The following is a 27995-nucleotide window of genomic DNA, read 5'->3' on the forward strand; positions in this document are numbered from 1 at the left end:
TTGTGCGACTTTGATTGAACAGCCTCCTTTCATAACAATGATCTCTATGAAGGCAGAAACCTGTTTGTACTTTGCTTACGATGATCCGTAACATAGAAGCTGGATGATCAGGGTCAAGACAAGTATATCCATTCCCACAATTGCCATTCAACGTCATAGTGGAGGTGCCAGCCAAGGCAACGAGGCAGGAGAAAGAAATAAAGCACATTCAGATTGGAAAGGAAGGAGCAAAGCTATCTGTACAAAACAAAACAAAACAAAACAAAACAAAACTATGAGACCCTGTAAAACAGTTAAGAAACACCAATCTAAAAAATTATTATTTCTGTATACTAGCAATGAATATCTGTAAATGAAAGTAAGGAAAACAATTGCTTTGACAATAGCATCAGAATGAATAAAATACCTAAGGATATATATTTTTTTAATTTTGCTTATTTATTTGACAAACAGAGAGAGAGCATATGTGCATGCACAGGTAGGGGAGCAGCAAGCAGAGGGAGAGGGAGAAGCAGGCTCCCCACTGAGCAGGGAGCCCGATGCGGGGCTCAATCCCAGGACCCTGGGATCATGACCAGAGCCACAGGCAGACACTTCACTGACTGAGTCACCCAGGTGCCCTAGAATTTTTTTTTTTAAAGAAGGGCAAGGTATGCCCTCTGAAAACCTGCCAAAGATTATTAAGAGAGAAACAAGACATCCTGAGTAAATGTGAAGACATTCCATGTTCTGGGACTGGAAGACTTATATGGATAAGATGTCAATACTCCCCAGATTGATATATGATATATGATATATGACATATACTCAATCCAATCCCTGTCAACGTCCCTGCTGTCACCTTTGCAGAGATTTTCAAGCTGATATTAAAATTTGTGGAAATGAGGGGTGCCCGGATGGCTCAGTGGGTTAAGCCTCTGCCTTCCAACTCAGGTCATGATCTCAGGGTCCTGGGATAGAGCCCTCCCCAGGCTCTCTGCTCAGTGGGGAACCCTCTCTCTCTGCCCGCCTCTCTGCCTACTGGTGGTCTCTCTCTCTCTGTCAAAGAAATAAAATCTTTAAAAAAAAATTTTTGTGGAAATGCAAGGGAACCAGAATAACCAAAGATGTCTCAAAGAAGAAGAACAAATTTGAGGGGCTCACACCTCCTGATTTCAAAAACTTACTACAAAGGGTATTAAGTTTGTGACCCTAAGACCAAGTGACTCTGGCACTGAGATGGACATCTGCAGAGATCAGTGGAATAGAATTGAGCCCATAAATGAACCCATAGGTTTACAGTCCATTGGGTTTCAACAATGATGTCAAGACAACTCAATGGGGAAACCAACATCATATTGTGGCAACTGGTCACCCTCGGGCAAAAGAACAGTGACTCATCGCGTCCTCTGATGGCACCAGTTGTGATGGTTAATTTTACATGTCAACTTGACTCGGACTAAGGGATGCCCAGAGAACTGGTAAAACCCTATTTCTGGGGGTGTCTGGAGCAGATTAGAGTTTCTGGAGCAGATTAGAAATTGAATGTGTAGCCTGAGTAAAGAATAATGTATTATTCCTCTCAATAAGACTAGGTATTATCTAATCCAGTGAGGGCTCAATTAAAACCAAAAGAAGGAGAAGTACGGATTCTCCCTCTCTCTTCTTGAGCTGGTTCAGCCGTCTTCTTCTGCCCTTGGACATCAGAGCTCTGGGTTCGTGCCCTTTGAACTCCAGGAATTAAACCCACCCCACCCTCAGGCCTTTGGACTGAATTCTTGTGTCTCCTACTGGCAGAAGCAGATTCTAGGCTTTCTCAGCTTCCATAACCACGTGAGCCAATGCCCATAATACTTCCCTTCCTGCACATCTATATTTATCCTCTGGTTCTGCTTCTCTGACTAATACAGCAAAGGATGGTGCCCATCCAGATATCCCTCACTTGTGGTGGAGGGTTTGGTGGCTCCCCACTAGTCCAGGAGGCTGCCTTCTTTTGAATAGAAAACACATGTCCATAGAACTTTCCATCTGCTTTGTTCTGGCTCACTCGTTCCCACTTAACCAGTCGCAGAGCACTTTAGAAGCCTGTGTCAGTCGGAGGCTGGAATAATAGCAGTGCCATTACCTCAAGCATTGTTGAGACATGAAGGGTAAAATGTGTCTCATTTTTCAGGTTCTCAGAAGTGATGGCATCAAGCCAGATGGTCCCATTAACTCTCAAGGACTTACTTTTGATGCTTTCCACCTTTAAATAATAATGTCTTTTACAGGAAGTGAAGAAAAGTTGAAGGCTATCATTGACCTCAATACAGCAGAGTTTCTCACATCTGAAGAGGCATTATCTACGCATGAGGCTTTTGGAGTTTATCTGACGAGAGTCTGACGTACAGGTTTTAGAGTCAAGAAAATTCTCTCACTCGAATGCAGGCAAGAAGTGGAGCATTCTGGTCTTGATGGGAATAGTCTGGTGACCCTCTTCTGTACCTGGTTCCTGCCAAGTTCAGCCATGGTTTTTCTGCCAGCAGACCATTTGTTGATGGCTGTGGGTGTGGTATGTCTACCCGTGAGGTGGGGAATGGGCCAGACTTTTAGCTTCTGACTCTCGCCGTCAGTGTGCTGATCTCCTTTATGGTGGCTTGATTTTAACGTGGTGCACCAAGGGACCACCATAATAGCCATAGCTAACATCTCCTGGGTGAGGACGGGACAGCGTGCTTTCCAGACCCTTTCCTTGGTCCCTTCACCATTGCTGTGAAGTAGTTTCTGCCATTCTCTCCACTGAACCGATGAGGAAACAGGGACCCAGACAGGTTAAGGGTCTTGCCCGAGATCACACTGCGGACAAGTGTCAGAGCTGGCCTTCAAACCTAGCTCTGACCATCACGTCTGGACGATGGTCTGGCTCTGGACGGCTACTGGAAATAGCAGGGAGACTGCAGCAGGGGGGCTTAGGGAGGACGTGGAAGGGGTGCCGTCACCTGTGGCTGTAGGTTCTGGGGGCGTCTGCTGCTCTCACCCACCTGGCTTCCACACCATGCCTTCAGCTGGGACCCCACCCTCTTCCCCTCCCTGTGACTCAGGGACTGCTGTCCCCACCACTGGGTGACAGAGAATCAGCCCTTTGACGCATCTCATTCCCACTGACCACTGTGTTTGCCTCCGAAAGGCATACATGTCCTAAGCCAGAGCAAGAAAGAGGAGTCCTTGTACTGATGGCCCAAGGGGCCCCGGGATGAGCCTGAAGCACCTTTGCTTTCCTGCTTTTACTGTTTTATTTTTTTCTTAGATTAGTCTGCATTGAGCTTCTGATGCTTACAAGTAAAAAAATTCCCAGCCAGTCCAGGGCACCCCACGCTCTTTTATTTTGTGTTCCGTTACTCCCTACTTCACCTGGCGACCTAATTGCACACGAGAAACACTGGACCACACTGGAGAGGATGTGATAACGAGGCCGGCGGACCGAGAGAGCGGAGAAGGCTGTGTGCGAACACTGGCACAGGTTGTTTCTCTTCCCGAGACCAAACGGTCCCTGCGGCTTTGCTTTCTGATGAGAATCCAGAGGATAGGATTTCTCCCAAGGTGTCATCTGTGTGCCTCATTTCCTTGGATTGTCTTTTCCAAAAAGCTCCAGAAACGTCAGTGAGACACCGGAAAGGCCCCCGTCTCTCACGGATGTGACTCGGAGCCACCGTGTGTTTCTTTCCCACCCTAAGGAATCACCCTAAGGAATCACCCTGTTTAAACGTTTTATACGTGTTTGAAAGGTGTGAAGAACTCTCATCCCGCCAGGTCCTGGGTGAAGTAAGCAAACTGTCCTTTCTTTGAAGGAGAGAGAGGGTCCTGAGACTGAGGTTCTCTGTAGCTGACCCTACGTGTAGATGATAGGAAATGGCTCACGGGCAGGGAGACTGAGGCTTGTTCTGTAAAGTGGGATGAGGAACCTGTCCGTGGAGACGGTGAACATGCCCAGCCAGCTCTCAGCAGTCCGGTAGACCAGATGCTGGCGTCTCGTCTGCTCTCCGAGTCCTTGCTGAGGGTGACCGGGGTCGGCGGGGCAGCGCTGTTCATTCAGACTGCCTGGAGCCCCCCGACTGCCCCGCTTGGTCTTAGAGTGACTGCCCTCATGACCCTCGAGATGGGGGTGTCTGACCGTCGGTCCTCAGCTGCAGAGGTGGCAAAGGATGGGATGGGCGCTCCAAGGCCTCTTTCCTTGATGCCGGAATGTTCTGTCTCACCCCCCAGCCTCTGAAGAGCAAGGCTGGGCTCTGAACCCCCTCAGGACATCCTGGTGTCGAGTTCCCTTTTAACTGCCCCCTTCCTTTCTCAAGCTCTCCCTTGTTCCTGAATTTCCTCCTTCAGAGCCGCTGCCCTTAGTTTTCCCCCTTGGTCCCCCGCTTTGTCCGTGTGCCGCCCCCGCTGCCAGTTTCTGAGCCTGAGCGTGGAGGGCACATCACGTCCTCCTCCGAGGCCACCTGAGAGCAACGCTGACCTCCTTTCCCATCTGTCCGGACGGCCGGCTCGCCCCTTCTCGGGTGGTTTTGCGTGGGCGCACTCTTCGGGGTCCTTGGACAGAGCCTGATGGGAGATTTGGACATTTGTCTTCTTTGTGAACAGGTGTCCGTCCCAAGACCGTCCTGTGCAAATTATTCCCAGCAGAAACACCAGCCTCTCAATGCCTGGCGTGGGCCTTGCTTTCTTCCTAAAATTCTCTCCACGTGCTGATTTCATACGACGCACATAGAGAAACGTGCGTGAATCTTAAGTGTTCAACTTTCGATATTTTGGAAATTGAATTCCTGTGTAACCAGAACCCAGGGAAAGAGTCCGGCAGTCACCCCCATGAGGAGAGAAGAGCGGAGGAGGGCACGGAGGGAGGCAGCAGACGGAGCCGAGCAAAGGCGGAGCCCCAGCCGGCCGCCCTGCCTGCAAGCCGGGCTCAGACGCTGCCTCTGGGCTGCTCTCCAGGCTGACGGTGCTCAGGGGCCTGGGTCAGGGTTTCTGCTTGTTTGGAGTATTTATTGACTTCCTTTTATGTGGCAACTTCCTCTTTCTTTGAAATCTGCGATCCCTCTTGGTTGACGAGCCCGAGAGCAGCCACCCCATAAAAGCATTTACATCTCCGGGGGACAGAATGGTGCTGGGAAAGCCTGCTGGGCGCGGGGATCACCTTCAGAGTGGGCCGTGCACCCAGAGGCAGACGAGCTTGGCTGCAAGGGAGGCCTCCTGATTGCTTTCAGATAAATAAGTAAGACGATTCACTGGTCATCACTCTTTCTCCCAGGCTCCTGTGTTTCAGGCTGTCTCCTGGACCGGCCGTGCTTACCGCCCACCCCTCCCCCTTCCCCCCACACCTGCAGGTTTGGTAGCGTGTCGTCCAGAAGGCTCGCTGTGCATTTTCTGCGCCACCAGAGTCCGCTGGCACCGGACATGAGGCTCTCTGGCTTCGGTTCTCCTTCCGTCGGAAAACCACAGTTCCCACTGAGCTGGCAGGTTGGGGAGGAAGCCAGCGTGATCCTGCGTGTGCTGGAGGTCGGCCCCGGGTGGCATTGAGGACCCCAGCCCACCCCTCTGATGCCAAGGTTTGGGGGGAGCACGCAGAGGGGCGTCCCCGCCCGGCGCCTGGCACAGGGACCGGTCAGTGCACACCACGCTTGCTGCCCCTTCCCCTACCCCCTCCAGACCGGGGAAGGGCTGGCATTTAGGCTCTGTGCCCGCCGACCCATCTGTGGCTGCTCGGCATTCCAACACTTCCAGGTTGCGTGTCTGCCGGCCTACGGCTGCTCCCTTCCGGGGCCTGCTGAAGCGCCCCTCCCTCAACAGGTCGACAGACGTGGAGGCGGTTTCGTGCACCCTGAACACTGTGCACCTGCAGGCCTGGCCATGGCATTTGGACCCAGGGCTTCCTGCAGTTCCCTCAGGGCCGAGGGGTGCACCTGCCCATCATGCCTGTGCAGAAGGCACTCACACCCCACCCCACCCCCAGACCTCCTTGTGTGTACCCAGCAGGGGTTGATAAAGCAGCTCCATGTACCTGGCCCTCCCCTGGGAGGGGGTTATCACCAGATAGAAGATGAGTGGGGAGTGAGAGGAGCTGGGAGGGACCAAGGGTCCCAGACGCAGGGGGAGGTGAGCAGCGCTGGTGCTGTTATCCGGGTGGGCTCCCCGGGGATGGAGCGGCTCTGCACCCACCTGTGTGCAGGGAGGGCGTCAGCCGTGGACACTGTTGGGTGTCCTGGAGTGTGGAGGGAATGTTGGGAGGAGTGAGGATAGAATAGCCTCCCCCCACCCCTGCCCCCTGCTCCCAAACAGGGGAAAGGTCAAAACAGGCCACACCAGGAATTCAAACACCTTGGATTCACATATTCCGATATAACCTCATTACATATTTTGTTTCCTTTTCCTCTGCATTTGTCAGGGAGGGGGAAAAACAGGGTATAGTAACTGCTTTCTGCAAAGCCACCACGGAACCTTCCGGAAGAGACTCTCAGCTCTGGGACTCTGACATCTTGGTCAATATCTTTACCTCGTTAGCATGCAGGGAGTCCCGGTGAAGGGAAAGGCAAGCATCCTGACTTTCTCTGGTGCAACCAGGACATCTCCAATTATAATGGAAATTTTGCTCCTCGGAGAGGAAGGGCAGGGCTGATTGGCAGAGAGAAGGGGGTATGAAGATGAGATGTGGGCCCTGCAGACATTTCTTTTCTCTGTAGAACCAGCTAGGGGCTGGGAGGCTTTTTCCTTTAACAGAACAAATACCTGCAGACTTTGTCTTGCCTCCCTTTGGCAAAGCCGGCACATGCACAATGTCCAGCGGGGGACAGGCTAGGACACAGAATCGCTCAGCCGTCTTTCTTGCCTGCGACCCGAAGGGAATGGAGATAAAGCCACTCGAGGGGCCGCATCCAAGCCACGCTGACCCTTGCAGCAGGAGAGACAGTGAAGGCCGTGTTGCCTTTGGGTGATCTGGTGTAGCTTTGCCTTTCCTGATGTTTTCAGGCTCAGATGCTTCCCAGGCAGAATAAAGACCAGGGGGGAGCGGTCTGACGCGCAGGGGAGACAAGCCCCAGTTCTCTCCAGGACCGCGGGGTGGGACGCCATTAATGCAGGAGAGAACAGCCGGAAACCAGGCACCGGCAATGTTTATGAACGAATTTTATAATTGGATATTTCAGAAGACATCAACGTGGGAATCACGGGGGAAAATTTATTTCAATTTACGCTGAACGAGCCGTCAGGAAGCCCATGCTGTGTTCTCGGCTCCTTACTGATGCGTGCTTGTGCCATTACGCCCCCGATGCTACGACCGAGGCCTCTTACTGTCTGCACTCCGAGACAAGGAAACTGAGTCACGGAGAGAGAGTGTCCTTCATCCACAGCGAGACGTGACCACCCCACGCTTACCGCGTGCCCTTGTCTTGTTTTGAGGGTCACACGTCTGGAAGACCCTGACAGGTGAATACGACAACAGATTGTTCTCGGGATTTCCAAAGGTACGAAGTCTTCACGCAGAAGAAGAGGTCAGTGTGTTGGATATTCACAGGGGAGAATGATGTGAAAAGCAGGAAGTAGCAATTACGAAAGGCAAGAATTGGGACTCTTTCCGGGTCTTTCTTGGGAAGACGAGGCATTCGTGGTCGTGTGGGCCCTGTGTGATTATCGCACGCGGCAAACACACGAGTATTTATGAGTTGTGCCGGGCACTGGGGATGTGATAGTGGACACAGCAGATGTCACATGGTAGGGAACGCAGAGTGGACAGACCATCTGTGGATCCTGAGTACTGTAGGAATAAAAAACAAGATAATAAGGAACTACTTAAATAGGACAACTTTGCCGAGTATCTGCAGGGCGAAGACAGAGTTTGGGCACTTCTAATATAAAGCTATATAAGTCTCAGCATGTGTGTAACTTGATCCCTAGCCTGCTGCGCAAGTGCTTTGTTAAAATGGAGTAAATGTTCATGGTAGACTTCATTAGCTAACCAACAGCCGTTACCAAGCATGTTTTCCCTTGCATGGGAGTGGAAGCCACATAATCCGTTTCTGGTCACTGGAATATATGGGTGCCATCTGAGAAATCCATAAGGAGAGAGACATAACCAGACAGCTCTCCTGCATTGCTAATTCTGTGCCCCTGATGCCCAGGATAACAGAAGGATATATCAGGAGCTGTGGCAGCTTTTTTGTGAGCGTGAGTATTCAAGCCAGAGTGTACAAGGCATTGAGAATGGTCAAACGCAAGCACTGAATGCACCCCGTTCCTGGATCACTAAGGAGTGGAGTCAACCGCAGAGAGCAACAATGCTGTCCTTTGATTCAGTTTCTCTTGTAGTTGAAAGCATATTTAATTGCTGTATTTTAAAAACAAGGACATCTCTGATCTCTTTGTGGATACCAAGATATCCCCAAAAAGGTGTGTTTGAAATGTTCATCACAGCTTTATTCACTATAGTCCAAACCCAGAGATAGCAAAGGTATCCCTCAACATAATGAAAAAATGAAGAGTGGTATTTTCATAGGATCCAACCCTACCCAGCCATGAAAAGGGGTGGACCCTGTATGTGTTCACACAGCCGCGTGGAGGAATCTCAGAGACGTTATGCTGAGTGAAAGATGTCACACACGAAGATGATGTTGCCTATGATGCCATGTATAAACCGTTCTGTAACCAGTGACCTAACGTATGGTGGGGGAAAATGTCAGAACTCTGGCTGGATGCAGAGGGGTGTGGTGGATTACTGGGCAGGTGGCTTGAAGGGACTTGCTGGCCACGTTCTGGACCCTGATCAGGCTAAAGCTACATAGGTGAGTAGGAATGTTACTGCCACGATTTGTACATTTCATCGTGTATACATTTTGGCTCAAAAGAAAGAAAAACCTAACAAAGACTGAATTCACAGGAGTCCGTGTTTAGGATGTTGCACTATAAGCGTCGTGCATTACTTTGAAATGCATCCCCAAGTAAGAGTGATCAGTGGATGGCCAGGGATGGATAGATGGGCTGGTGGGTGAGGAAATATGAGACGTGGTGAGCTGTTGGTGGTAGAAACTAAGCAGTGGGTAGACGAGTGCTGACTGTGCAATTCTTTTAAGTTCTCTGCATGTTGGAACTTTACATAGTAAAATCTGGAGGGAAGAGTTTCATGGAGGCACGGCGGAAGTTCTACCGATAAAAGCTTTCGTGTTTGGGAGGCAGCAGCATCCTTCCTTTGGGGAATGCAGCTTTTGGAAATGCAACTCAGACCTAGGAGTCTAGATGAGCCAGGGGTGGAGTTTATTTCTTGGGACTGAGCTATTTATGCAAAGCTTCGTGCAATGCCAGGGAGGAATGTCTCCAACAGACACAAAAGGGGACATGTCAGTGACCAAATGAGCTTAGCCTCCAAGACCAGAATAAACCTGTAAGCCAGCGACCCTAGGATTACGCGGCATTGAAAGTTTCAGCAAGGGACATTGAAATTCAGGTACCAGAAGTCCTCACCCTTGGGGGAAAGCATGGCTGAGCCCCAGCCTTCTCTCCTTTATTAGAATCGACATCTTATGTGGCACAAACAAATGTGCATTGAAAGTTCTCAGGCTCAGCGCTGCCCTTTCTGGGCCCTTGGTGGATAATGCTTCTATTTTCTGGGCCACTGATTTATTTGTGCAGAAAATGAAATAATGTGATGACTATTAATGAGATTGAAATGGAAAGCACCTGGGCATAGATTACGAGAACCTTTAATTTTGGTCTGGGGTTGTTTTGCAATTAACCCACAAGTCTGGCCAATTGTGGCTCAGACAGGGAGGAAGAGACAGGAAGATGGAGACGGTGTCCACATGGAGGGGCCCCAAGACCACCCTGGAGGCAGTCCCCACCTTCCCATTTCAGGAGACCAGAAAAAACCTTTAAGTTTCTTAAGTTCTCTCTGCATGTTGGAACTTTACATAGTAAAGCACTGGGTCTCTGCGCTCAGGAAAGAGATGGAATTCGGAGGGACAAAGCCCCCCTGGCGAGCAGAACCAGACTCCAAGCCCACCTCCCCTTTCCAGCCACTTAAACTAGATATATTGTTACCTTTTAATGATGCAGAAGTGGTGAGGGTAACTGTTGTAAATTTCTCAAAATGTTACATATAATTTTCTTTCCTTTTTCCCAAAAAAGAAAAAAAAAATCCCCTCTGTCACACCCTTGAAGTCACCGTTGGGGTGTCTGTGTGTGTGTGTGTGAGCGGGCTCCCACATGTGCGTGCGTACACCACACATTCCTGGGATTCCAGAAACCAGAAGCAGAAGACTGTCTGGTTTGAATTCCAGCTTAACGACCTACACACTGTGTGATCGTCTGAGCCCCCATCTCCCCGTCTGTCGTGTGGGAGCTTTCCGGGAAGGGTGACACGTATTCCTGTATTTACAGAATTTGGAAAAGTCGTGCGTGCCGAGAGCAGAATGCGGTATATATTTTGTTACATGTGATGTGTGGATTGTACATCAAACGTTTCCGTGTTAGTTCTGCTCTGCCAGACACAGTCTTGCCAGTCCTTTGGCCTTACCTGACTTTCCTCCCCATCACCCTGTCCCGGAGAACCTCTGGGTTAGCACTGTACTGACCTCTCGGGGTCTCTAACTGGGGCAGAGAACCCATTGCATGGGTGCACTATAGGTATTCTGCTCTTCTCTTGAGAAATTGGTATTTTATTGTTCAAATAGGGCATTTCTCTGAGTGAAAGAATGTTTTAGTAATAATTACTCCGCAACAGCAGGTGTAAATGAGGCTGTCCTGGGAAAACCAGATGTGACCCCACCCTGATCGTCACCGTCTGTGCAGCTGCGGAACGCTCACGCACGCATCCCTGTGCTCCGAGTTTCTCTCTGCCTGAAATCCTGGGAAGTAAACTCACCCCGTCATAGGGCGGAGCGTTTTTATTTGTAACAAGCCCTCGGTTGTGGCTTCCCCACGTAACCCAGCCAGCTTCCCCTTACCCTCAACTCTCGCGTGCAGCCAAGGAACAGCCCTCCTGTTATCTTACACCTTCGCCAGCCCTCGAGTTCAGTGTTTCCGTGTTCGAAGGGTGACAAAGGGCACCTCGCGTTTGTTCTCTTGTTCGTTTCCCTGATGCGGAGGAGATGAATATTTGTCTTTTTCTTCCTTTTCCTCTCCTCCTCTTTGCATATTGGGCGATTATGACACCTGATACTTAACGCTTGCCAAGCACTTGTGTGATAAGGCTGGTCCCCTCTACTATCATAAGCTCCCCGGGACCAGGCAGGGCGTTGGGCTTGGTGTGATAAACCTTATCTCTGCCCATTTTCCTCTCTGTGGCTGGTAGAACGTCATTTTGTTCACCGGTCATTGCCGTATCATGATCCCGGCCTCGCCGAACCCACAGTGCCATTAGCAAGAACAAACAAAGTGTGGGGGAACAGAAGCGTGATCAGGGAGTCCGTCATCTTTCGTCTAGGCGCTCACACACTGGAATGTTCAGGACCAGATGATGCCGTGTGTTGCTAGTGGAATTAAAATCAATTAAATCTTAAAAGAGCGTGTATTACCATAGATTTCCATGCATCTTCTTGGCCGGGGGGGGCACACAGGTTTTCTCTTCTGCACAGATCAACCAGACGGCGGGGTTTTAGAACACGGCGTTAGGGAGGTTTGGGAAGCCTTAGCGAGGATTGGCAGGATTCGCTGTGGCATGTGCCCAGCCAAAGGAAGGAGAAAAGGGAACACGAGTGCTTTGACAGCCCGGGGGGGGGGGGGGGGGTTATTATCTCAGGGAGCCAGTGGTGTGAGGTGTGGTGCCGTGACTTGCTCAGCTCAGGGCTCACTGGTGCTCTCAAGGACACAGTTCTCGGGGTGCCTGGGTGGCTCTGTCACTGAAGGGTCCAGCTCTTGCTCTCAGCATAGGTCTCGATCTCGGGGTTGTGAGTTCAAGTCCCGCATGGGGGCTCTACCTCTTCAACCCTGACGCAGTAGCCTTTTGCTCGAATCTGGCCCCTCAGCCTCCGAAGCTGCTGCTGGGGCTCCATGCATCAGTTCTTCACAGGACACGTGCCTACTCTCAAGGAAAAATGCGTCCGGACTCTTTCAAGGGCGAAGAAATGGTTTCCAGAAGTTGCATGCCCCTGCAGAGCAAGCCTCCCCGTCGCTGGCCAAAACTGCACCCCAGTTTCTAAACCAGTCACTGGAGAGGGAAGGGGGCTCGCAGGTGCACAACAGCTCCGCACCATCCCTTCCTCCAGCGCTGGGGGAGGGGGCCCTCCTTCCTGGGAGGGATTGGTCACTGAAGTTTGCACAAAATTAGGGAGAATGAGGGGTTGGCAGTCGGGTAAGCACGTTGAGCGTCCGCTGTGGCCTCTGGAACTTTCCTGCCCCTACCTCGGTGGTCTTCCCCTGCCCCCCGCCCCGGAGTTCCAGCGTGTGCCTGCCCCCATCACCTCCCGCTTGTTGCATTGGTGCAGCTAAGATGACTGACACCCGTTCCGTCCAATGACAGGATCCACTTGGCTCCGGGCCCAGAGGCGAAGCTCTGTCTGATTGGAGCCCAGGGTTCTGTTTCCCCGGAGGAAGGACCACTGCCCACTACCTGGTGGTGATGGGGAGAGAGGTTAGCATGTCACTGTCACCCGCAGTAATGCCTGACCATGTCCTCAAATACCCCTCCCACTGGGCAGGGTGACTTGGAATAGCTTTGGGAGGACCCACTGAGCACTCAGAGGCAGGCGTGGCTGGCTGCTTGGCTCCTATCCTGCCCCCCCGCCCCCCCCCAGCACCCTGTGCCCTCACCCCTGCTCCAGCTCCTGTCTGCAGAGAGGTCTCAGGGAGTACAGCCAGGGTTTGAGCCCAAGCGAACTGGTTTCACACCTGCCCTTCTCTCTGCAGAGGGAGGTCATTCTCCTCCTGCTAAAGGAAATACGCTCCTCAGGTGTAGTCCCATTGAAATACGACCTGGGTCTTCATCAGAAGTGGAACTCGGTTCTTGATGCGCAGGGGTTGGACCCTGAATCAATCCACCGAGAAGGCAGGAATTTGGGTGACCTCCAAACTGAGTCTTTATGTAGGGGGTCCCTGCTATCGTGATCCTTGTATGGACACCAAAGGCAGGAGCTCCCGGTTACCTGACGGCAACCAGCCTGCCAGCCAGCTGCTTCCGTCGGTGCCTGTGTTCCTTCTGCGAGGCAGCCAGAGTCGGACACACACACTCAGAGAGGCTGAACACCTGCCCAAGGTTGCACAGTTGATGAGCGGCGGAGCCAGCTTTAAATCCCAATCCCTCATAGGCTAGAGCCCAGGATCGTACCTGCCCAAGGCTCCCCAGAAAGGTAAGGGCAGCAGCATCAATAATTCACGGAGGACTGAGTCATTGCTCTGACCTGTAGCTAAATGCACGAAGACACAGTTCAGTGGTTTCCCGATCATATAGGCGCTGTGTGCTGTGTGCACTGTGGAGACTGTTTCCAGACCCACACTGCGGGGACTCACGGATTTGACACATGGTCAGACAACGGGGGAGGGGCTCTGAGCCCCGCGCGCTCTCAAGAACGCCAGGGTGCACGCTCCCAATAGCGGTTTCACGCCCGTTCTTGTAACAGCTTGTCACAGCAATTAGCGATGCACCCGGCAAGTGGGGAGCCCGCCCCGCAAGCTCAGGTTCCACCCCCGGATGTCTGCAGGTCTTGGAGGAGCCCCGCAGCTCGGCTTTGGGAAGGGCAATCAGTTTCTAGATCTGACCGGCGCAAGATCAGCCCCAAACGTGGCCTTCCTCCGTGAGGTCGTTCCAGACTGCTCACCGTCGCCGGGGCAGAGCTGTCTTCTTGCTGCTGTGCAGTGCTCTGCGGCCGGTTCCTTTCTGTTGGAGCCCTGGTTAATGCCGCCTGCTCGTGTCATTTTCCCATTTATCTATACCTTCTTCCCCACTTTCTGTTGGACCTCAGGTGCAGAAACCTGCCGCAGTTACGTTCATCCGCAGACCGTCTTCATCTGTGGTCTCTGAGTGCCTCTCCCTTGCTTCATGCACTCATTCATCCTGCTTCCTTGCATGTGGCACTAAGATCGCAGGGCACCGCTGTTGTTACTGGAGGCCCACACCCCTGTTCTCGACCTCCTGGGTGTCAGGACCCCTTTATACTCTTTTTTTTTTCTTTAAGATTTTATTTAGAGAGAGAGAACAGGAACAGTGGGGAGGGACCGAGGGAGAAGGAGGAGCAGACCCCCCGCAGAGCAGGGAGCCCGAGGCGGGGCTCGATCCGGGACCCAGAGACCATGACCTGAGCTGGAGGCAGTTGCCAAACAACTGAGCCACCCAGGTGCCCACCTTACACTCTTAAAAATCATTCAGAACCCCCCAAAAAGCAGTTTCTTATGTGGGTCCCATACATCAATACTCAGAGTATTCAAAACAAAACCTGGAATTTTTTTTTTTAAATGGACTTTATAATAACCAGTAAAACTAACATGTTATTCAGCATACCCATATATGCCCGTTGCGTGTTAACAAAATAACGTATCTTGTGAGAAGTAACTATTGCACAGTATCACGGCGAATTCAGCGGGAAGTGTCACGGCCTTCCGTGTTTGCAAAGCTGCTGTGTTCAAAGGCACCTCGCTTCACCCGCCCGCTTCTGCATTCAAGCTGATGGGATGTTTTGGGGCTGAACCTCTGACCTCACAGAGCAACGTAGCCGGGGGAGGAGTGACCTCATGGACATTCCCAAGAGGGTGTACCGAGCCTTAGAGCACCTCAGAGCAACCTTCGAGGACCACTGACCGCTCTGTGGTCTCCTACCCAGTGACACCCACGCTGTTTCACCCTTCTGTCCCCCAAACCCTTAATGTCTGCAGGGCCGTCTCTGCCGCCTTCCCCGGGCCAGGAGCTACAATGTATCCTGGTCATGGGGGATTCAGCAGTTCATGTGTGACACTTAGCAATGCTTAGCACGGTGTCTACAACCCACGCTGAATGTCCCTTCACACCTTCTACGAGTCCTGAAGGAATGCCCATTTTAACTGGGAAAATAGAGTCATGAGGAGAGAAACAAGGTCCCTGTTCCAATTGCTTATATTTGACTGGGAACACACACTCTAAAAAAGAAACAAAGACATAAATAAGGCGTCTTTTTTTTTTTTTTTTTTGATAGAGAGAGATCACAAGTAGGCACAGAAGCAGGCAGAGAGAGGGGAGGAAGCAGGCTCCCCACTGAGCAGAGAGCCCGATGCTGGGCTCGATCCCAGGACCCTGAGATCATGACCTGAGCCGAAGGCAGAGGCTTAAACCACTGAGCCACCCAGGCGCCCCAAGACGTCTTCTGTTAGTAACCCATGCTGGGAGGAAGCTATCAAGGGTCATCAAGGGTGGCCGCTGGGAGACTCAGATGACCAGAATAAGCTGATCCCAGAAAGATGTGAGTGAGGAAGCATTCTAGAAAAAAGGACCAGCACATGCAAAGGCCCTGACGTTTGAATCCTTTGCGTGTCCAATGTTTGGAAAACGAACCTTTCTCTGCTCTCTTGTGCGCTTGCACATCTACGTGGTGATGCTTTGTTCTTCGTTTCGTTGGCAAACAGAAATGTCAGAACAGTTCCTGCAGTTTTGGAAACACACTTCTGCTTAGGAGAAATCGGCGGAGGTTTGACGTATTTGATGTTGATCTAAAGTGATTCCTGAGCTCTGTTGAAGGCGAGCCGGGCCGCATCTCTGGTTAGGATGCCGCTGTTACCCTCCCTGCGGCGGATGCCGGGGCACCATTGGTTTACTCCACAGGGCATTCTTGGTCTCAGGCAGCAGGACCCCAATCCGAGCTGTTCAAACAAAAACAAAAGGAAAGCCCGCTCCTGTGATATAGACAAAATAATTGAAAGCGGGGATTCAAAGAACTATCTGTGCACCGATATTCTCAGAAGCATCATTGACGGTAGTGAGAAGGTGGAGACCACGAAAGTCTGCCCATCAGTGGTGAATGAACAGAATGTAATAGAGCCGAACACGAGAATATTATTCAGCCTTGAAAGGGAAGGGGAGCCTGACACCTGCTACAAGCATGGATGACCTTGAGGACATACTACAAAGTGAAAGAAGCCAGGGGCAGAAGGACAAATACTGTGTGATTCCCCTTAGGCGAAGCACCCAGAGGAGTCACGTTCATTGAGGTCGGAAGTGGAATGGTGGGTTCCAGAGGCTGGGGGAGGGGGGATGGAGTTGTTTTTGAATGCGGACAGTCTCAGTTCCCGAAGACAAGAAAGTGCTGGAGAGGAAGGTGCCGTTGACTGCACAGCCCCGTGAATGGGCTCAGTGCCGCTGAAATGTGCACTTGAAATGGTTCTGCTGGCAAATGTTACGTTATGTGCATTTTGCCACCATTTTTTAAACAAGGAAACTGATTCAGTCTCCTAGCCAAGGAGTCTGGAGGTGATGCCAGATTCGAACGGAGCTGGATGAAAGGGTTCGAATGGTGTCAACAGAATTCTCTGTCTTTTACCGTTTCTTGGAAGATTTCCACCAGGTAGACCAGATGCCCCCAACAGTGTCAGACCCACAACCCCCCAGTTTGATGAGCCTTGGAAAGGGAACTTCTTTCCTGTTACCCTTTCAGAAAAATCTATTAAAAACTCTGATTGGCCAAGACTGGGTTATGACTCACTGCCGTGGCCAGGGCACGTGGTAGTTAACGGTGGCGTTCTGTAGTTAGGATGGAAGAGGCGTGTTAGTCAAGGTCAGCTGTATCCTTGGTATCAGGGACCTTTTGGAAGCAATGGGGCACTATGTGGGGCACCGTACTCTCCCAGGACGCCTTTATAATGCTCAAGGTCTCGAGGTGGCACAGCCTTCTCCCCAGGACTTCAGAGCTACCGACATGTGTGGGCCACAGGAGCTGTCCCTCGTCCAACGTGGCTTTTCTGCAGAGAGCCCTTCCACTGCTGTGGCGACGTACATAGCTCATGGACACACTGTCAGTTATGGCCCCGGATAGCCTTCCTTTCTTTTCTGGTTCACCTTCATTTCCACCAAGAGCATCCTTCCGGCGCTGGAGGACAAACTGCAGGGCAGAATTCATCCTAAAGGAGGCTACAAACAGTAGTCTGTCCGTTGGGAGGAAACAAGCCTCCTTGTCGCAATCGCGCAGCAAGAAAGGCACGGTGGGGTGTCAGGCTGATGCTTCCTTCTGAAGCAGGCTTTGGGGCGGCTGGGTTTCCTTGCTCTCCTTTTCTTTGGTTTCTTACAGAATGGGCCCATGTGGCAGCAGCAGAGTCGCTGTAGGTGACACGTCGGGTCTCAACGCATATCTGGGCTTAGGTTGTAAACGAAACTGCCCACTTGCCCAGACAACAAGTGCTGGTGGTTACCACTGCTCATGAGACCCCAGCCCAAAGCAGCCCGTGAACATGAGAACGCCCTTGCTTGAGGAGTGGGGCGTAAGATGGTCCTTCCCTTCTGTCCACGGTGGCTGGCAGTTGTTGTAGCCTGAACTGGAGGAGCCCATCCGGGTACTGATGAGGTGGACTCCCCAGCGCCCGGGAGTGGTCTCCCCTCCTTCACGGCGACTGGGAGTCTGCTCGTGCTTAGCTTGTAGGAGGACACGCCCTGATCTCAGGAAGATATGCTGACTCTCAGGAGGAATCATGGTCGTCTGAGCCCACTTTCTTTTCTCAGCTAGTCCTTCTCCCAGTTTTAGTTCCAGTTGGGATGGTCTTCTGGCCCATGGATGCAAAGAGAAGTCTTCTATGGCATCTCCGAGACAAGGTCTTCCGAAGACGAAGCCTTTTGCCATCCTTCATATGCCTTGGTCCTTCTGTGTCCTGCTTCTGCTGGTAGTTGAAGCATATGAGCCCAGCACCTGGGGCAGTTATCCTGGAACAAGGAGACAAAACCCAAGAGCATCATGGAGACGTCAACCACGTAGGAGCTGACCTCCATACACCCTGTGCTTTGAGATGGTTAAAGCTCTTTCTTTCTTAAGTATGCCATACACTAATTTTTTGCAGCATGAAGCCTTCCTCATCACTAACACCAAAACTGTGTTTTCTGTCAAGGACAGTCAATGTAGGCTTTGACTTCTGTCCACGTCCTCTCAAGAGACGTGCCATTCCTTGCGGTGCAGGAATTAAGATCGTAGATTCTGGAGCCCAACGGTCTTGCCCCTTGTCAGCTGCAAGTGCTTTAACTTCCCGGTGCCTCGGGGGCACGAGGCAGAACATGGGCTCGCTGAGCGGCACAGCTAGCCCCCGGGACATGGGAAAGCCTCCCGTGATAACAGGTGGGGCTGCTGGGACGTCCTCAGTGCAGCGGGGTCCCTGGCTGCCCACGGCATGTAGGGCTCCATTGGCATCAGCAAGGCCTGTGTTGGACGTCATACTGGAGGAACCACGAAATACAGCGCTCCCTTTTAAGAGCTCACGATCCAGGATGACAAGTTCCTCACACCAGCATCTGCAGGTGACTTCGCTGAGAGCAGAAAACAGACGCTCACCCGAAATGTGGAACGTCCCGGAAAGAGCTGCCTGCCGGGGAGGCTTAGTTAGGGTCTTATCTGTGTATTTCAGAAACCAAGTGCAACGTCAGCCTTCGGGCAATCACTAGAGAAGTAAATATTTATTAGAATTGCTCAGTAAATATTTTTGAGTACTTGTCACGTCCTGGGCACTATTCTAGACCCTGGAAATACTACCGGGGACAAAGGAGCAAAGTCCTTACTCTGAAGAGGCATTCGTTCTGGTCGGGGAGACGCAAAAAGTCAACAACTAGATAGGTCAGGCAGGGATAAAGGCTACAGGGGAAAATAGAGTGGGATACGGAGATAGAAGAGCTATGGCAGGTCCCGTGCTGTAGGGCTGTGACATGGAGCAAAGAGGGACGGGACAGCAGCATGTGGACATTGGAGGGAAAGGCATGCAGGAGGAGGGAACAGTAAGAACAAGGCTCAGAGGCAGAAGTATCCAGAGCCTGGCAGAGCTGGGTTGTGGCGAGTGACGGTTGGCAAATGAGGTCAAGAAATAGGTGAGTGGGAGCTTGTGGGCAAACGGACCGTGCAGGGCTTGAATAAATAAACAAGGGTAGAGAGCATCTAGGAAGGGCCAGAGACAGGATTCAAACCCAGGCAGCCGAGCCCAAAGCACATGCTTTCAACGCCCCCTCTACACGTGTGACCTCCTGGCAAGCTAGAGAGATCGCAGCCCGCACCCCCTCCTGGAGGTCCTCCTGCTCAGAGGAGAGCCTCTGCTGCGGCGCAGAAGGCAATGTGGACGAGCATGTGCGGGGATTCGAGAGCGCGGTGTCCCGCATTGCACCCTACGGAAGAGCCAAAGGAAGATGAATCCCCAGGGTGCTGGAGGGGGGCGGTCAAGACAGCGGCCAGGAGGCGATGCTGCCTGGGCATGGGAGGCTTAGCATTCTGGGTCATCCTGGGCCGGCCACTAGGAAGGAGGCTTCACCGCGTTGCTGGGGAAGGTGAAGCCGTGGAGAGACGCGGGACTCCCACGGGGGCGAGTTAGTAGGTCAGCCTCATGAAATATCGATGGACCTGCTGCACCGCCGCCTTGCCCCTGCCCGAGCGCCTCCGTGCCCCGCCAGCGAGGCTCGAGGAAACTTCAGACATTTGCAAGGAGTTACTTAAGGAGCCTTGACACACTTGCTGGATGGGCTCTTTTGCCTTCTTGGGTTTTATTATTAATACATCCTTCCATACTGGGTCTTGACGGACGTGCAGTCTAGTTGCCTGTCAAGTTAAAAGCGGCGTGTGTGTGCACATGTGCGTGTGATCTCCGGATAGTTTTGCCTACCACCGGGGGAAAAGTATGGCATCAGGGACCATGCTTCCAAGCCAACACTTCCTCAACGGATCACCAGCCCCTTCCCCAAGGGGCAGGACAATCTGGTGGTTCTCACCCTGGAGTCCGCCCACTCGGATCAGACGCTCCCTCCGTGGCTTTGATCCCCGCGTGATCCCGAGCTCGTTTCTCTGTGGCTCTGTATCTCTTTTTTTCTCACCTGTTTAAAAAGGAGCATAGTCCTGGACCCCACTCAGCCGAACGGTTACAAAGCCTTTATTGTGTTTTAAGATGATAATGTCTGAGAGCGCTTTTTGGTTTACAAAAGAATTGAAAGGAATCTGTGTAAATTACCGCCTCCCCCACCCCACCCCTGCCCCGCACTGCACAGGGTCCACCAGGACCAGCATCCCCACCAGCCGGGACACTTGTTCCAACTGATGAAACTGCTCTGACTCATTACCCCCCACATCCACAGGAGACAGGACGGGTGGCTCTTGGTGACGCACATTCTGTGGGTCCAGACAAACTTACCATGGCGTGTATCCATCCTTATGGTATCATGCGAACCCTTTCCTAAAAACCCTCTGAGCTCTGCCTCTGCCTTCCTCCCTCTTCCTCACTCCTGGCAACCACTGATCTTTCTACAGTCTCCATAGCCGTGCCTTTTCCAGAATGTCACGGAGTTGGAATCACACGTACACAGCCTCTCCAGACTGGCTTCTTCCACTTAGTGATGTGCATTTAAGGTTCCTCCGTGTCTTTTCGTGGCTGCATTCCTCGTTTCTTTTTAGCGATGAGTCACGGTCCCTGGTCTGGATCCGTCCCAGTTTCTCTATCCACCTACGGAAGGACATCTTGGTTGCTTCCAAGTTTGAGCAGTTAGAACGAAAGCTGCTATCAACATCTGTGCTCAGGTTTTTACGCAGACGTGAGTTTCAGCTTCTTTGGGGAAATACCAAGAAGGGTGATCGCTGGATCGTACAGTGATCGATGTTTCGTTTTGTGGGACGCTGCCAAGCCGTCTGGCAGAGTGGTCGTGCCCTTCTGCATTGTCAGCGGCGAGTGAGGGTTCCATTACTCCACACCCTTTCCAGCATCTGGCAGCGTCTGTGTTTTGGATTTTGGCCATTTTGATAGGTAGATAGTGACCGTGCAATGCTGTTTCAACATGCACTTTCCCTGGTGACCTGGGAAGGGACTGTGGTTTGTTTTTGTAAGTAGTGCACGGAAAAAACTCTTTGCAGACGGCCTCGCTGATACTGGGAATTTCAGTAGTAAGAGTCAGCTGTCTGCTGTTGGGCGTTCTTGCAAACACAGCAGAGCTCTGAACGCCAGGCTGGGTCCCTGCTCCCACGGACTCTAGTGTGTTAAGGCAGCAGAAGGAACGTGGTTTGGTTTTGTGTTGGCAGCATACCCACAGAGCCTGGTGAGTCCCGTCTCTGGGATCTCGTGTCCTCGGCCCCCACGGCCCCCCACGACCCCCCCACATCACATTTCACCTGGCCTGGGACAGGAACTACCCTCCTGATGGTTGATTCCCCCATAATTAGATTAGCCCCGTGCCAGCATCCTCTCTGAAGTTGATAAGGTGAGACCATAAACATTCTCTACCGTCACACACGTGGGATCACAGCGCGGTAATCTCAGAGCAGCAGATGCACGTAGAGCGTCTTGGGGGAGCACATGCGAGTTATTCTGGGCAATTCTGATGTCTTCCGGGTGCCGGATCCACACGGCTGGCTGAGGGCTTGGCCTGAGGACAGGGTTTCTCCATCTGTCACTTCGGAGAGCCAGGCCCAGGGCATCCTTTGTTGTGGGGACTGTTCTGGGCATGGTGGGATGCTTAGCACCTTCTTGACCCCCAACCCCAGCCATCGGCTGCACCATCTCCTCTTGGAGACGGCCAGAAACATTCTCCCTGGCAGATGCCACTTTCTCCCCGGGAGGAGACCCTCTTCCTGGGAGCCTCGCTCTGAGTGACGCTGGGAGCACCCAGAGTTTCTAGCAGGTGGCTGCTGGGACCCCTCATGATACACAGCATGGAAGACCTTTGCCTGCGGGGCTGTAAGCATGGATTCCCCATCTCAGGAAGACTTGCCTTCCACTGCCAGGACCCTGCACAGCTCCTCGTTTCAAAGCTACGTGTCCGCCCTTTTCCAGAACCCTACCTCTTCTCAAAGCCACGGCAACCTGGTGGCCAGCCGGCATTTATAACAAGAATATCTCGTCTTGCCCTCCCCACCCCCGTGGGGAACACGGGTGTATGACCGCAGTACTCCTCCCAGAAATCCTTACGTAAGACCGTTCAGTGCACGCTGACCCCAAGTGGGCTCGGCACGTGACACAGTAGGAAACCCAGAGCAGGGCTCTTCAGATGCTCGTCTCCAGACCACCCAGTCCATCTGCAAGCCCCCTTCTACTTCCAGCAACTGACTGGAAAGAGATAGGGGGCTGGAGGGACTGATCAGCCGGCCACGCGAAGACACAACCAGATAAGCCAGCACATGAACCTAAGAAGACAAATGACTTGGTATTTAAAAAAAAAAAAAAAAAAAAGAATGTAACAGCCAAATGCCATGAATTGGCCTTGTGTGGATTCTGATGGGAACAAACCAATTACATCGAGTAATATCTTTGAGATAATTAGGAAAATTTTTACATTAGGAACTTATTAATTTCATTAGATGTGATAATGGGAACATGATCATGCTTTTAAAAAAAATCTTGAGATATTCACAAGTGAAACAGTGCAGGATCTGGGTTTTGGTTTGAGATATTTCAGCATGAAATCATTGAAGGGGATAGACTGAGCGAGGTCAGCTATGCGTGGACGGCGGTTGAAAGTGACTGATGGGTACGTGTTACATTGTTGCTATTCGCTTGAAATCGTGGCCACTAAACGGTGGGGTCGATGCAAATTTTTCTCGCAGTAGAGTGAGGGCTATGTGACCACCTACCAAAGAAAGTTCATGCACCACAGTCTTTCTTTAGCCTGAGAGACACGGGTCATGGTATTTCCTTCTGTTTGGGTTCCAGTGAATTATGTTCATCTGTAATGGTTCACTAAACTTAGTCAAGAAATGGTCCTAAGTGTGTTCCTAAAATGCCAAGGAAGAGTGTATGATCTGTTACAATGCAGATTCTATGGTGACATGAAGGCCAGCCCCAAGCAACGGGGGAGACATGTTGAGATCTGCTGTCGTTGAGGGATGGGTAGAAGTTCTTTGTCATCTGTCATGACAACAGAGTGAACATCATTGCCATGACGGAGGGAGTAAAAGAGAACCAGCGAAGCGATGGGCCACGGACGGAAGGCACCCTAGCCTCCCCCCGGGGGGCAACAACAGACAAAAAGCACACTGCAAGGTTAATGGAAAATCACTGGCAACGGGAAGGACTGTTCGTGGAGGTGCAGGCAGGTTGAGGCATGGGGGAACTAGCTTTGTACCCCCAGGCCTGAAGGGGTGGCGAAAGCACTGTTGTTGGAACCTGGTGAGTCCTGGAGTCTTGGGGAAAGACTGTCCTGATGCAGGGTTGCATCAGGGTTGCACCTGTTGCTGTATGGAGACCCGTAGATGCCCCACTTGTCCCTCCCCTGCCCTGCAATCTGGTATCGTGTCCCCAGTGGCCAGACATCCCCGGAGTGAGGGTAGAGGGTCCCTAGAGTCAGCCACCTGGAGCACAGAGTAGAGTGAGGGGCAGGGCCGGACCTGGGGCTATGCACCTGGAGAGTCCTTAGCACGCGTGTCAAAGGCCGGTCCCGCCTCGTGGTTCGATGAGACCAGGTGGGTGTTGGCACGCGGGATGCTGGGAACATTTACCATATGCATCGACCCACATAGCGCCAATCTTTGTCATTTAGGGGCGAGGAGGAGGAGCTGGTTTTCAGTGGTCATGCACACATGTGTGCTCATATACATACATGTGCACACGTGCAGAGGTACACGCAGGTGCATATATACATGGCATGCACACACGTGTGTGTGCACACCCATGCAAGGACAGGTACACACACCCCCCTACATGTGCATGCACACAAACCCACTGGTGTGTGCGCACACATGCACACACACACACAAGTCCTTCTAGGCAGTTGCAGTGATGACCTCTGGGACATTCTCCACCTCCTCGGAACCTGTCTGTGCCTCATTTCTGGGGGGACTTCACTCCCATAGGCCGGCATAGGCAGGGCTGCCCTGATAACAAAAAACCTAGGAATGATTCAAGAGGACGTACCAGTGGACTGGAAGCTGTAGGAATCGTCCACTCTGAGGCAGAGAGGGGCGAGCCCCCTAAGTTTGCCTCTTCGTTGAAGGTCACTTGGTCCATGCCTTGGGATGAGGATGGTCAGCTCTGTGCCAAGAAGGGTCAGAAAATCACTGGCTCTCAGTCAAGGATGGTGTGACTGCCCCCCCTCCGCCCCAATCAAAGACACTCGGGAGTGTCTGGAGACATGTCTAGTTGTCACACCCAGGGAAGGGTGCTACTGGCATCTTCTGGGAAGAAGCAGCTAGACATCCTACAATGCATGGCTTCCTGTGGCAAAGTGATGTCTGTCCCACATAGCAGTTGAGCTTGAGTCGAGAAACTCTGATGTCAGTGAATAAAGGAAACCGGGGGACGCGCTCATGAACAGCGTTGCAAGCAGGCTGAATCTATGTGGAGCGGGTCACGCAAACCCACACATCCTATTTCCACGGGGAACGCTGCCCCGTCTCCTAGCCCGCAGGTTCTGTTCTCATGTTTTCTGCCCCCGCCTTCCTGGGTGCATTGCTGCTCCTGCAACACTGGGCTCTTTTCCAGGATGTGCAACAGATCGCTACAGACTTGCAAGTTAAAAGAGCAGCCGTGTATGAGCTCAAGGTGCTGGGAACCAAATTCTGGGCTGGGGTCTCCCAAAGCTGAAATCGGGTGTTGGCAGGGCTGGGTTCTTACCTGGGGGCTGTAGGCGTGACTCTTCCTCCAAGATCCCTTAGGCTGTTGTTGGCTGAACTCACTTTCAATTGTGGCAGGACTGCGGGGGACCCTGCGTCCCTGCGGGTTGTCAGGGGAGGCGGCACACATTCAGCTCCAAATGGCTGCCACGCATCCCTGGGCTCATGCATGGCCGCTCCCTTCTCAAAGGCAGTGACAGCAGGCCACGTCTCGTCACACCTGGACCCTCTCTGGTAGTCCCCTGTGCCACCAGCCAGAGAAAAGTCTGTTAACGCAGGGCTGAGGCGAGCAGATCAGGCCAACCCTCAGGCTGCCTAGTGTGAGGCCGGCTGATCTGGGTCTTTAATTCACATCCACAAGGCTCTGGGAGCAGCCCCTAGCTTCGCTTTCGTGGGATCCGAGGTAGGAATCATAGGGTAGCTTCCAAACCCAGCACAGGACACGCGGCACCACGATGTGCCACACTCAGTGTTTGCTGAATGACTGAATATCCCAGCAGCTTAAAAAGCAGAAATCCAGAATTTTATATGGGAGCTTTTAATTTCATTTTATTTTTAAGTCATCTCTACACCCAACGTGGGGCTCGAACCTACAATCCCAAGATCGAGAGTCCCCCGTTCTACTCACCGAGCCATCCAGGCACCCCCCCCAACTTTGATTTTATTTTCCCATTGTCAACTGTGTGCATTTGCGAGTGCTTCCGTAACAAGGTACCAGGTGGTGGCTTAAAGGACAGGTGGGTCATCTCATGGATTTGAGGCCAGAAGTTCAGAATCAAGGTCCCATCTGAGGGCTCTGAAGGAGCACCTGCCCCAGGCTTCTCTCCAGGGTGCACGGATAGCTGGCTTCGTCCTTCCGTTTCGTTGTCCAGCATGCCATCTGTCTACTAGCTGCTCCTTCTTTGGAGCACACGAGGTCACCGGTCTTTGCACTGGGCCACCCCGGAGCTGCCCATGAGCTGGACTACCTCTGTGTGCATGCGAGGTCATGTTCTCCAGTCCTGGGGGTGGGGGTTCGGCGTGTGGGTTTAGATGGAAGTACACGTCCGGCCCGTAATAGCAACTAATTATACACTTTCCTTTATTACATACTCTGCGGATCGGATTTGGCTGACTCAGCCTTGCAGGGCCAGAGACCAGGTGGTACCCGGCCTCCACCCCCATGTCCCCTCCTCACACCGCACAGATGCTCATTCCAGCAGCAGCTGTGCCAGTGGCTTCTAGAAGCTTCTAGGGAGAGCATGTTACATGCAGACTCTAGCTCACCGAGAGACAGATGCATCGGAGGACAGAAGTTGGGCTTTCTGGGTGCCTGGGTGGCTCAGTGGGTTAAAGCCTCTGCCTTCAGCTGAGGTCATGATCCAGGGTCCTGGGATTGAACCCCACATCGGGCTCTCTGCTCCGCGGGGAGCCTGCTTTCTCCTCTCTCTCTCTCTCTCTCTCTGCCTACTTGTGATCTCTGTCACATAAATAAATAAAATATTTTTTTTTTAAAAAGTGAGGCTTTCTATGTTCCGAGTTTGCCCTCCTCATTGATTTTCCTTAAGGAACTCGTCATCCCTGTGTTACACCGAGTCCAACACCTTTTGAAAAGAAGGAGGGACACATTTGGGTTTCAGATGCTGAGAAAGCGCGGGGACATCCGGTATAAAGGCATGTGCAGGTGCCATGGGGCAGCTCGGGGACAGCCAGACTGAAAGGGAGCACCCCCCCCCCGACAGGGTCACTCCTGAGTTCTGCGCCGATGCCAGTGTCCACACTGAACCTTGCTTTTTTTCCTGGAGGGAGAGGGTCCAGCGTTGGAGACAGAGGCTTGGAATGCAGGGATCAGTTGATAGAGGGTCACGTCCCTGTCTCTTTGCAGCACAGCAACCCCACGCTCCCCAGCCCGGGGGTCCCCCAGCCCCGAGGCAGAGTTCTGCGCTCACCACGCTGGGTGGGAAGGGGCGAACCCTTGCGTCCGGCTGCTTCATCAGCAGACTCTGCAAGTTCTCCTTGTTCTAGCCTCATCCACTCCTCCCGCGTCGGGGCTGGGACCACCGATCCTGGGACGGGCGACCGCGGCATCAGCCCTACGTGCTCTCCTTCTTCCTGCCGACCACGGGCAGCTGCATGGGGGGGTCCTGCTCCTGCGTCTTCTCCCAGGTTCGAGAGTCTGCAGCTGCCGTGCAAGTCCTCTCCCTACGTTGTCTTTCCAAACAGCACTCGTGTCCTCCCGGAGCAAGACTCGGTGGGGGGAGGTGTAAGGCGGGGAGGACAGGTGGCCTTCTGTGTCCTACCGTTCGTCCCATGGGTCTGCTGACAAGAGCGGTGAGGCTCACAGGGGCTGAGCCACGACCAGAACGTCCGTCCTGGAGGACAGCTTTGTTTTTCCCACATCCTGACTTGTGTGCCTTCGGGTCCGTGCCTTCCCGGAGGAGGCCCGGTGGTCACGCGCAGCAGAATGCGGGAACGGAGCCCTAACTCACATTTATTAAGTGCTTGTTGTATACCTCACACTGCTTTAATCTCTTTCTGTGCGTGCATGCATACCTGCGCTCAGCTCTGGGGGCAGATCCCTTACAGAGGGGGACTCGGGGCCCAGAGAGGTTATTAGTTGTCCCGAAGCCACACAGCAACAGAGTGGGGAAACCAGAGTGGAAGCCTCGGGGAGAGATTTGACCCCCCTCCAACCAACGGGCCTGTGTCACGGGGGCCGGGCTGGACATGGCAGGAGGGTTAGCTGTGTCCTTGGTTTCTCCCCACCAAAGAGCAACCCCCACCAGGTAGCGACAACCAGAAACATGTCCTGACATGGCCCCGTGCCCCCTGAATGAGAACGACTGTCTCGGGCAGGCGGGCGCTCCCCCTGAATGCCTCCCGAGGCTGCTTCTCGGTGTGGGGTGCCCAGGGACCTTCCCCCTGCCGCCCTGCACCCACCTCCGCTCGGGCCACGGAAACGCAGACGATGGAACAAGCAGGGGAGGAGGCAGGGTCGTGGGGCAGAGCGTGGGCCCCTCGGCAAGGCTGGGTCTTTAACGCCGTGGCTCTCTCTCGCCTGTCTTCCTGCCCGCAGAGCCAAGGTGAAGAAGGGGGTGAACATCTTGGGCACCCGGACCAGCGAGCCCCGGCAGTGGGACGTGAAGCAGGAGCTGGGCAACGGTGGGAAGCACGCCACGACCACCGTGCTGTGCCAGCGCCTGGGGTCCGGCGCGCGCAACAGGTAAGGCCTGATGATGCGGGCTCTGGGGACCGGGTCGCCGCCTGGAAGGCTTGCTTGACGCCCACATTTACCTGCTGCTTCGCGGAGCTGTGAACCCCTCGGCCTGAAGGTCTGGAGACGCCTCTGTCACTGGCAGG

The 27995-nt window shown here is 52.8% G+C and overlaps 1 protein-coding gene across 1 annotated transcript in view; it reads left to right on the top strand.

Annotated features, from left to right (window-relative positions):
- The window catches only part of TMEM132C (transmembrane protein 132C), a 294550-nt gene that overhangs the window by 163741 nt on the left and 102814 nt on the right, over positions 1-27995 (top strand). The window contains exon 3 of the mRNA XM_032310375.1: positions 27712-27858. Coding sequence (XP_032166266.1) covers positions 27712-27858 — 147 coding nt within the window. The remainder of the gene's footprint in view (positions 1-27711; positions 27859-27995) is intronic.

Source organism: Mustela erminea, chromosome 13 (genome assembly GCF_009829155.1).
Source record: "Mustela erminea isolate mMusErm1 chromosome 13, mMusErm1.Pri, whole genome shotgun sequence".
NCBI classification, from domain to species: domain Eukaryota; kingdom Metazoa; phylum Chordata; class Mammalia; order Carnivora; family Mustelidae; genus Mustela; species Mustela erminea.